The 11,698-nt window shown below is 49.9% G+C and overlaps 1 protein-coding gene across 1 annotated transcript in view; it reads right to left on the bottom strand.

Annotated features, from left to right (window-relative positions):
- Positions 1-1,238: 1,238 nt before the first annotated feature.
- TNS1 (tensin 1) overlaps positions 1,239-11,698 on the bottom strand; it is a 174,578-nt gene continuing 164,118 nt past the window's right edge. Inside the window, exons 26-30 of the mRNA XM_012802263.2 lie at positions 10,187-10,258; positions 9,758-9,926; positions 9,003-9,071; positions 8,523-8,555; positions 1,239-5,865 (exon numbers count right to left, since the gene is read on the bottom strand). Coding sequence (XP_012657717.2) covers positions 5,721-5,865; positions 8,523-8,555; positions 9,003-9,071; positions 9,758-9,926; positions 10,187-10,258 — 488 coding nt within the window. The 3' untranslated portion in view covers positions 1,239-5,720. The remainder of the gene's footprint in view (positions 5,866-8,522; positions 8,556-9,002; positions 9,072-9,757; positions 9,927-10,186; positions 10,259-11,698) is intronic.

Genomic DNA, 11,698 nt, shown 5'->3' with positions numbered 1-11,698 from the left:
AACCTCAAATTCCTGGGTTCAAGTGATCCTCTCGAGTAGCTGGGACTACAGGTATCTGCCACAACCCCCAGCTAAGTTTTCTACTTTTTTAGTAGAGACAGGGTCTTGCTATTGTTCAAGCTGGTCTCAAACTCTGGATCTTAGAGTACTGGGATTACAGGCGTAAGCCCCAATAAATATTTATTTAAATGTTCTCAGTTTTAATTTACAGTAGAACCTCCACAGTTGACCACTCCCTACATGGACCACCTTCCTAGGTTGACTTAATTTTCATACACTGGACATGAACCATCAGTACGATAGGCCTAGTTCCTTTTGTTGACCACCTTCGTATGTTGACCAGTTTGTTACAGCCCATTGGGTAGTTAACTTGCAGAGGTTCTACTATATATTTATACTATGATAAAGATCCGAAAATACAACTCATCTAAACAAATGTTCTTTGGGGTCCTGAGTAATTTCTAAATGTGTAAAGGAGTCTTGAGACTCAAAAGTGTGAGAAGGCTGCCCTCCAGTGAGAGGGCCGAGCTGGCCACTGAGGGGTGCTCAGCACACACCTGTTCACATCAGCTGACCCAGGCCTTCTGCCCAGCCACACTGGAGAACTGGAGCCATGTTATTTGTGTATTTTTTTAATCTCCCAGAGACTCCTGAGCTGTGCTGGACATGCCTTAGTAGCTACCACACCCCAACTTTCTGAATTCCAAAGAATTGACCTGATGTGTGTGAGTGAGCTACGTATGTCCCATCTCATGGGCACCTGTAGGTTCTGCCCAACAGCCTCTGTTCCCCCTTCTGATAAACCTCACCTCTTCAGGGATCAGTGCTCCTCATTCTCAGTTCATGTGGTTTAGCAAGGCCCCAGAGGCAGTTGTATGACCCAGATGTGTATGGAGTGAGCCAAGCAGGGTCCATCAAACCCAGTGAGATCTGTCCCAGTGTTTTGCTGAAAATATCTGGAGAAAAGAGTCTTCTTCTATTAGGGCTGCCAAGTTGGAAGATGAAAGGCACCTCTTAGGTAGAGCTTGCTTGAGACTTAAGCCAACTCAGAACTAAGTAATGGGGGCAAATTCTTGATTCTAACAAGACCTCGATGGTGGGAAAGCTATTGGGAGGATTTGGGGTGAGTTGCCTACCAGAGGCATCACTGAAGCCCACCCAGTGCCAGGAAGAGGCCCCCTATTTCTCACTGGGGATGTAGCATACTCATGTCCAAACAACACAGCTGGATAGCAGTACAGATTTTTCTTTAACTTTATCATTTATAAAGCCATACAATGGATTGCAAAGAAACAAAGCAGCTGTACAGGAGGGGGACAGCATCAGTGTACAATACATTCATGTCCAGGACAAGTAGCATACATCAGGGTTTATACAAGGTGGCGGAGGTTATAGGCATGATGATACAAAATATAAAGTATATTTCCATCTATATAAATACACAGCCGGGGCACAGGGAGGATGCTGGGTTATTCTGTTTTTCCTGCAGAGGGCCTGGGAGGCAAGGAGGGTGGTGGGTCAGGGATTTCTTGCATTTATTTTGAATGACAGATCAGAAGGGAGGAGAGAAATGGGGAAACATGGCATGCACGCACTGATGTGCTCTCTCATTCCCACGCACACACCAAACACAGACACACAGGAGAGTTTCAAGCGGCTTAACACTGATTGGAAACAAACTTGAGATATCCCTCTATGATAACTTTGCTGTTGGAAAGAGCCCAGGTGTGGGATAAAAACAAAGATCCTCTAACACTTGGGACACTGGAGGACAGAGGAGTCAAGAAGGAACAGATCTGCCAGAGCCCCGTGTGGGCCAGTCCCCACCATCACCAACACTGAGACTGCACCAAAGTGGCCCTCCAGGCCTCACTTCCCAATTCCTCTTGCTGCTGGGTGATATGGGACTTGATGCCCATTGCCCACCACCTCCAGCCCCAACCCCCAAGTTCCCCAAAGAGATGAGCAAAAATACTATGCCTACACATCCACACTTGCACACCCACACACACACGTCCTATGTTACCACTGGCCAAGGAAATGTGAGTCTCAGGATTCCAGGAGCTGGACCTGGGTGTAAAGTTGGCTCTGGGGCCCTGGCTCCCAACCTCTTCAAGGACCCTGAGTGTGGGGTTGGAGTGGACTGCCTCCTTGAACAGGGCCCTGGCCCACTTGAACTCCCCAGGTTCTGTAGCTGGGAACAAACCAGGAAGGAGGAAAGGACCCAGGAGGCAAGGGTGGTAGATAAGAATCAGAGCAAGGATGGATGCTATCACACTCACTGACCCCTCTGCACCCCAGGACAGCATGAGAACCTGCCCAATCTCTGCACAGGCCAATCAGCACAGAGCAGAAGAATCTCCTACTCTCCCCGGCTCCTGAGAGCCCCTTCCAGTGGGATCACACACATGCAGTGGGCTGCCCCCTGCTGTCAGGTGGCCTCAGGACCCCACAACTCTATTCTGGCCAATCTCTGACACAGTGAAGGATTCCTCAAAAATCAGTAGAAAAGGAATCCACAGGCTTTCAGAGATACTAAGGAAAGGATCAGATGAGATGGGCTCTTCCAAACCTGGGATGTAAAGTTTCTGTTTCTCTAACACCTGAGGAAATAAAGGAGTCAGGACACTGTTATAGTGGGGGTGGGGGGGGGGCGGCGCTGTCCATTGTTTCTGTGCCTAACTCCTCCCACTTGCTCCCCCTGGAAGGAGCCACGTGGAGCTTACTGGGCCCCTTTTCTAGCTTAATTGGATATGTCCCTGCCCTGCCCTCTTGCCTCCAGACAGCATATGAGCCACCTAGGGCGAGGCCCCAGGCCTGCCCCAGACACCTGACTGGACGGCTAGAGGCAGTGAGGGGCTGGGGATGGGGCGCGAGCCTGCACATCACTGCCATGGCCAGATGGCCATGCTTCTCCCACCCTTTCCTGCCAACTTCTCTCAGGCCCTTTCCTGCCCCAGCCCCCATAAGACCAGACAGCACTCTCCTGGCTGACAAACAGATTCAACAGTAAACAACAGCAAAAGAGGTCCAGGGGGAGAGGAACAAACAGGATAAACACTTCTAAAATAATAACAATAATTAGTAAAAGTGCTTTGTTTTAAAGGGAATCTTTGGCAAGAATATACTGTGGTGCTGAGTGGTATGTGTGCATAGGTGTGTGCATGGGTGAGAGACAGGAGGGCTCTGTGCAGGGCCCCAAGGTGGGGCCCCTGTGGAGACTGGGGACACTTCCCCTCATTCTCCTGACAAGACCAAACTCTCAGAAACTGGCTCCTCCCAGAGGGATGCTGGGAGTGAGTTATCAGCTTTGCAGCATCAACCTGGGTCCTCCTGAAGGGTAACACACGGCTCAGGCCTGGTGTGGAAGGGCTGCCATGCCTGCGGGGTGGGCTGTGGTGGGCAGTGGGCAGGAGAAGTGCGAGTGAAGACTGAGCCTAGACTCAGCCCTGGCCCAAGTCTGGATGGGTCTGATGCCCCATCCAAACTCAAGTGTGGAGTGAACATCCCCACCAGGAGGAGACGCCCTGGGCTATCTAGGGGAGGATGAAGATATCTACAAAGGAAGGGATGGCAAATATCTCCTTCCATCTTGCAAGGGAACTGGGGTTAGCCAGGGAATGAGGAGAGGGCAAAATCCAGGGTTTGGGCTTGAATATCTCAGAAGGAGGGATCTCAGTCACCAAGCACAAAGTTTGACTCTTGGGGGAAGTGGGAGGTCAGTGGGGCCTTAGCCCCCACTCCCACCTTCTTCAGACACTCTCCTTTCCAACTCCCTGAAACAGAATGTCCACACTGATTCAGCTCCTTGGAGGAGAAAAAATACAAAAGATGCACACATGGTCCTGTGTGCCACACACAGCCGCATCCCCGCACACTCGCACTCTCACATCCTGGGAGCTGACTGCTGGGCCCCTGGCCTGCCAGAAAATAAGGGGACCCAATGGGTGGAATGCATGCAACTGCCCCCAACGCTGAGCCCTAGACAAAGTCTAGGGCAGGCCAGGGCCAGGCCAGGAGACCCTCAGCTGCTCCAAGGATCAAGGCCCCTCCCTATGTTTCAGGCTTTATTTATACATATAAAAAGGGATCAGTTTATGCCCAGAGAAGGCAGTAAAGCAATATGGGAAAACAATAAATACTTCTTGTCAATTTACCTATTTTTTTTTACCTTTTCTTATATTTTATTAGCTTACAGATTCTGTCAGTATGTCTCCTGTATATATTATAATATTTATATATCAGTACAATGCCTTTCTCTAGGGGACCCCTTCAGGTGTAAGTATGGAGTCCTAGTGAATTTTCTATTCTGGCCTGAGTGTTTGGGTGGTGGTCAGGGTTTTTCCCAATTGCCCAAATGGACCCCAGGCCCTTTGGTCTAATTGCTTGCCTTCTGCTGCATGGGCAGCGTGGCTCAGCTGGGGAAACCAGGGCAGCAGGGAAACAGCAAGGCTTTGGCCTTGTAGGAAGGCCATGGGGTGCATAGGTAGCAGTCCCAGGAGCTCTGCTGTCACCTTGGGCAGCCCAGCCAGAAGGGTGCCTGCAAAAGTCAGAGCCCAGAACGTACAGAGGGAGGATAAGGACTGTGGCCTCCTCCCCTGGGCCTCATGGGGCAGGAAGCAGATTCCTCAGGTAGAACTGCAACGTGGAGACCCTGTACCGGGGCATAGTACAGGGCAGGGCTCACTCTCTCGCCCCCTAAAGGCAACATGCAGATAAGCAAGTCTGAGATAAGGCTTATTCTGGGGCATGGAACCCAAGAACAGGGCTGAGAGGTGGGCGCTAAGGCAGAGTCCAGGGCACCGTGGGAGCGATTTGCCTTCCTTGCTGCTGGGCCATAAACCTCCCAGCTCAGCAGCTGCCCCTCCTGACTCTTCCCCAAGGCTAAGGACACACATATCCATACCAAAGCTCCCAGTTAAGGCAGAATAGGGTAAGCGGCAGGGGTGGCCACCCCACTCCTGTGGGGGGTTTTGGTAGAGGAGAAAGGCTGGTGGCACTAAGGGCCATGAGGGTGCAGGTGCAGGGTCTAGAAGTGAGAGCTTCCCTGCTGCCCTGGCACCCCCAGCACTAACCTTCTTTGGACAGTATGCGTTGTGGATACAAACACACGGGACACAGACAAGGAGAGCTGCTTATAACTCTAGCTGACAGAGGCTAGAGGATGTGGGTGCAGACGAACGCACACCCACACAGCAACACATCGGAGGCACAGCAAAGAGACCTGAGGTGCCTTGGGTCTGAGATATTTTCAAAAGAAAAGTTTGCCCACTTGGTGTCCCACGCTGGCTCTGTTTAGTTTGGTGACCTACCCTACAGGTGGCCAGAAAAAGCTTACTTTCTCCTTGCTAAGCAGTTGGGTAAGGGAAATATGGCTTTTCCATTCCCCCCCCAAAATATGGATCCCCAAGGAGGCTTGATCCTTCTCCTCTAGGAGAGGAAGAGGGGGAGTTAGAGGGACCTGGTTTGAAGGCTTTGGGTTTTTGTAGTCTCCATCACCCAGGGGAACCCATGTCCTTCTCTGCCATCTTTTTCTTGCTCTCTCTCTCTACCCCCTTCCCCTCTGAAATTCACTTTCCTCTCCCCACGTTGCACTTTCTTCTCTCCTTCTGCAAAATTGTCCCAAAGTCCTCCTTCTGGATTCAAGGGTGGTCAGGATGCCCGGTTCCCCTCCCAACAAGCCCCATCCCCACTGCACTGGCCCAGGGCAAAGGGTGGGCTCATCTCTTCTGGCCAGCATTCAGCATGACCTTGGAGACGAAGTTGACAATGGCAGAAGCTGGCTGGTTGGGGTCAAGCTCCGCAAAGAGGTGGCAGGCATTGTCCGTGGTGCTGCCCTGCTTCCGGGCCACGAAGCCAAAGAGCCTATGGGGCAAGAGAGATGGGTGTGAGGGGGCAGTCAAGGTGAGCACAGAGGCTCAAGAGAGCCCCAGTCTTCAAGTCTCCCAAGCATCAGGGACTGGTCCTGATGTGGTCTACCCACTGACCACAGAGCCTGGTCCTAGAGATAGTGTCCTGCTTTGCTTCAGGGATGGGAGTGGGCAAGAATCCCACTTTGAGGGAGCTGGAGGTGAGTGACAGGACTGAATAGGGGACCAAAATAAAATGAGAACATTCCTGAACAGGCTTCTCTCCTGCCCACCCCAGCCCTACCCCTACCACCTGTTCCTACACACAAGTAAAGGAAGACAATCAGCCTGCCTGTGCCTTGGCCTCCTCAGACACCATGGTCAGGGAGACAAGGGGGCAAGGGGATATGCCCCCCCCAACACACACACACACACACACACACACACACTTATTTTTCCTGGGCTTGGAATCCCGGAGAGCAGGATGGGAAGAGAGGTGGACTCCACACCCATTCCCAACCCGCACCCCAATGGGAGTGACCTAGCGTTCTCTCCTAGCAAAACAGAGTTAAAAATATGAGAGCAGAGAACAGAATGTGAGCCCAGGTCCCCTCCCAGCCAGCATGTTGCTAATTAGAGTGAGACGGGAAATCAGGACAGCTGGAGATGCCAATGGAAACCCCTCTCCCCGGCACCACACCATAGCAGCCAAAATTAGCACAGTCGGGTCTGCGGCTGCTGTGTGTCCATTTGCATGTACACACACACACATCTCACACACAAACACAACACTACACACACCCCACACATACCACATACACCATACACACCATACAAATACACACATACAGCATATATACAACACATATACAGGCCACATACACAACACATAAACGCAGCACACCACACACATATTTATATACACACATATATAATACATATGCACCCACCACACAACACATACACAAACTACACACATCACACAGACATACACAGCACACACACTATACATACCACACATATACATACACCATATATACTACACACACCACACACAACATATACAAGCACTACACACATACACCACATCCATTGTATATTCATACCCACGTCCTAACATGCACATATGCAACACATACACACACCACACGCATATGCACACTATACATGCTACACACACATACGTCCCACGCACCCCCCCGAACACACACACACAGCCCTGCATGGCCTACAGTTCTGCTCTCACAGGTCTGTTTCAGGGGCCAGAAATACCAGGCCAAAGGCCTGGCATAACACCCAGGTATAGGGAAGCCAGGGTCCACAGAGCAGCCCAGCACTGCCCTTTCTGGGCTGGCTCAGGCCCTGTGCAGCAGGGGATGATTGGGAAGAGTCGGGCAGCACCTCTGAGCCCCCACCCTAGGGAGCACTGGCCCCAGCTGCTGGTGCCTAACAGGATGGAGACCTGGCCCACTGGCCCTGACCCTTGCCACCACTCACGCTCCCCTTATATTTCTCTTAACTATGGCTCCAAGGCCCCAGGGCCTGGCTCAACAGTAGACCAGGACTGTCATCTGACTAGGAGAGTGGAGCTAGACAAGAAAGCTCAGTCTTCAAGGCCAGGAAGCAGGCACCTGCAGCTGTCTGAGAGCTTACACCTCACTCACCTCACCCTACTCTCTCACCTGCCACACCCAGGGTCTCTGCCCCCTCAGCATCTCCCTGCAGTCTCTGTCCTACCCACCTAAGTTTCCTTGGCAGGAAGCTTTGCCCAAAAGCATCTCCTGAAGGAAAAAAAGAGGGATTTCCAGGCCTGGGGGCCCAGCTCCCTTATATAAATTCAAAAGCGTAACAATTACCTACTATAAAGTAAATCAGTAAAGAAAATGGGGCTGTTGGGAGCCCAACAAAGTGAAATGTAAATTACAGACCCTAGCGACAGTTTTCTGTCGGTTTCAGATCTCAGGTTGTTCCTATACTTGGTTTTGGTTTTGTGAGATTGAGAAAATCTTGGTACTTACTAATAAAAAACTGAGAAAAGTAAAAGGGCTTTCCCTCCCTTCTGAGAGGCTCAGTTACAACCCAAGGGTCCTGGGGTTCCTTGGATCATCTCAATGCTACTTATACACATCTTATCTCTGTGCCAGTGGCCTCCTCCAGGCAGAGTCAGGGTCCCGGGTAGGCTCTGGTTCCTCACACGCATTGGGAGACGCTGTGTAGATGAAAGGAACTACCCAAAGTTTCTGGGGCCATCCCCAGAATTCAGAAATGGGCTCCCACATTCTGATTAGGAGGTCTGGCCCAGCTGGAAGACTCACCAAAGTCCACCAAGAAAGCAGGAACAGGAATGAAGGTAGCAAGACTTGGGGCAGAAAAGATCACTTAAATAAGCTGCCCGTCACTGCCATTGCCCCAACAAAACTCAGTTTTCCATCCACTTCCTGGGGTCCCTGTTGGTTCTGAGCTTAGGAGAGGGTGGCCAGTCTAGAGACTGGGACTATGGCCTTGAGGCAGGACAAGATCAAAGGTCTGTCTGCCCTGTCAAGCTTTTCCCCACACAGTGGAGTGACCTCACCACAAAGTTCCTCTCTGCCATCTCCCTGCTCACTGGCTTTGAATCCTAGACCAAGGAGCACAGAAGGCCCACCCACCAGGGGGTAAAGAAGCTACACTTACTTAGCTGGGACGCCTCCCTCTGTTTTCGTCCACCTGTGGAGAGAAGGACAATACGGGGTAAAGGATATAGCTTTTCCCTGGAGCCCAGCCCCCCCACAACTACTCAGGCCTTTGGGAAAGGGCAGACATCCCTCCCCCCAACCTCTATGGGACAGAAGTTTCCTTCCAAGATCATGCAGGGAACATTCAGGGTAGAAAGAACACAGTGGCCTCCCAGGGTGCCCTCCCCAGCATGGAAAGAAGCACATCCAGGGTCAAGGCATGACAGAGGACAGAAGTGGACAGTAAGTCTCCAGGAGGGTCTCCACAGTGGGAAAGACACAAAAGATGCCCAGCACAATTCCTCACACACAGGCAGCTATTCCAGCTGAGCCAAGACTGCATATGCACACACACACACACACACACACACACACATACACACTCAGACTTCAGCATTAGAGAGCTGGACAGGAGGGAAGGTGTCCATGAGAGACTTACTTTCTTTCCTGTGGATCCAGGTCACAGAAGGTGACAGTGTTGAGGGGATAGTGTCGTCTGAAGAAAAGCCTGTAACACAGACATCAAATAAGCAAAGAATGAGACCAAGGTGCCTGCTTTTCCCTCCTTCCACATGCAGCTCAGGCACTTTTCCACTACCCATGGTACACATGGCCTCTAACTTATGCAAGACAGCCTGAGCTGCTCACATTGGAGACAGAGACAGATGGATGTGCCATAGGGACATGTCCCAAATGCTTGAGGCCAGGAAAGGAAGGAAGAAACTGGCACTGAGGAATGAGAAATGGGAGAGGGGCCCCTAGAGGAAGAAGGAACGGGCTGAGGATGCTGTTAGGAGAGTCCAAGAAGTAGGGCTCCCAAAAAGCAGGTGCTTTTTATTAGTCATATAAATAGCTGTGTAACTGCAGGCAGATCCTTGTAGAGGGATGGGTGAATGGGTGGATGGATAGATGGGTGGAAGCACTGATGGATGAAGGGACAAATGGGTGGGGGAGAATAGGTAGGGGAATGAATGGATACAGGGAAGGGATGGATCTGGTGAGGGGTGAGCAAGTGGGTGGGTGGGTGGATGGATGGATGGATGGATGGATGGATAGGAGTAGATGGAAGATGGATGACAGATGGATTGATGGGTGGATAGGTAAGTAGGTGGGTTCAGGGAATGAATCATATGGTAGATGAGAGTGGATCACAGGAAGGAAAGCCCAACACAGATGCAGGTAGAGAAGTCTTACTTTCTCTGGTTGTCAGTTAGAGTGATTCCTTGGGCAGAGACCTTGAAGTGAACGATGGTGGCAGCTGGCGTGGGATCAGCAGCCAATGTCTCAGATGTGGCTTTTGAGATAGCCTGTGGCCCAGTGAGGGATTCCATGTCCACAGAGTTGACAAAGAGCACATTGCAAGCTGGAAGAAACCAATCCAAGGAGGAGTCATGGTGGCTCGAGTGGGTAGGGACAAGACCCCAAGCCCATTCCTCAGGGAGAAGGCAGCAGGTGAATTTCAGGCTAGCCTTGGGCCAAGGCATCTGCACATAGAAATGTGATCTGCCCAGAGACATTTGGGTCTGAGAGAGACGTCCAGTCTGTACCTGCAGGAGGGGCCAGGGCAGAAAGGGTTCAGAAAGAAAGGCCTGGGCAGGGATCCAGTCTCAGGTGACTACTTACCTGCCCCTTGCTTCAGTAGGTCAGCAGTTGAGTTAGCAGGACCCGAGCTATCTTTTGATTCATCTGTGGGGTCTGAAACAAAAATTCAGCTGGAATTAGAACCCTAGAGCTGGAAAGAAGCACAAGTTGGCTAGGCCTACGGTGAGCTCTGCAAATACTTTGTGCAAGGGACACTGCTTTTCTCCAACAGGTCCTGGCAGTGGGCCCTCTGTTAGGTTCAGTATGAATGTTCGAAGATTACTCTAAGTATCCAGCATGCTGATTGAAAGCTCTGGAGTCCAGTAGAGCTGAGCTCAAACCCTCACACAGCACTTCCTAAGTGTCTGTAAAACAAAAATGATGGTAATGGTTGCCATGCTAATGAGTTTTTGAGACACTCTATATTCAGTTTTTAGCCCAGGGCTTAGCATAAAACAAGTCTTCAAGAGGCAATTGCTGTTTCTGTTGTTGTTTTGCATTGATGTGTCTTTGTATAGATCAATAAATGCCCTAATTCTCCTAATTCATTAAACCACTGATGCACAATAACTATAATGTCAATATTAATAAAAATTGAATGACGGATATAACTTGATTTAACCATTTCACAATGCATACATACATCAAAACGTTGTATGTCAGACATGATACAGTTTTTATTTGTCAACTGTACCTTAATTTAAAAAAAAGAAAATCAGGGAAAAAAGAATTAAATATTGTTTATACCAGTTTTTCTCAGACTTTGGTATGCAGACTTGTTAAAATATAGATTGCTGGCCCAACCTAGAGTTTCTGATTAGATTGACTTGAGAATATTTGGGGTTTTTTAGAGACAGAGCCTCACTTTGTTGACCTCAGTAGAGTGCTATGGTGTCACAGCTCACGGCAATCTCCAACTCTTGGGCTGAAGCAATTTTCCTGCCTCAGTCTCCTGAGTAGCTGGGATTACAGGTGCCCGCCACAATACCCAGCTATTTTTTTGTTGCAGTTTGGCCGGGGCCATGTTCAAACCTGCTACCCTCGGTATATGGGGCCGGCGCCCTACCCAGTGAGCCATAGGCGTCACCCAAGAATATTTGTATTTTTAACAAGTTCCCAGGAGATGCTGAAGCTTCTAGTCAAGGAACCACACTTTGAGAACCATTGAGTTTATACAACTTAACTATCAGTTTTTTTAATTGCTATAATTACTCCAGTAAAGTCCATAGAAATATAATTCAATTACTGTCTAAATCTTTGTGGCTAATAATTCTCTTTAAGTTGTATTTGAACTTTTAAAAGAACAATATTGGTCAATTATCATCAATAATTCAATGAGTTGAATTGGATACATAGAAATTGTTGAATAGTATTGGAGGTTTTATGTGTGAGTTTCACTACAGACTGGGCCAGACTAGGGAGGTATAGTAAATAGATAAGGAGGGGAAAGCAGCCCACCCTAGTGCCTCAATCTTGCGTTAGGGCCAAACACCCTAACTCCCAGATGGACCCTGTGTACTTAGGGGCTGGGTGAGAGAAGTCTGAGCTGAACGG

Source organism: Otolemur garnettii, unplaced genomic scaffold (assembly GCF_000181295.1).
Source record: "Otolemur garnettii isolate 467f Iridium unplaced genomic scaffold, OtoGar3 scaffold00013, whole genome shotgun sequence".
Taxonomy (NCBI): domain Eukaryota; kingdom Metazoa; phylum Chordata; class Mammalia; order Primates; family Galagidae; genus Otolemur; species Otolemur garnettii.
This window is presented reverse-complemented; position numbering and strand designations above follow the sequence as displayed.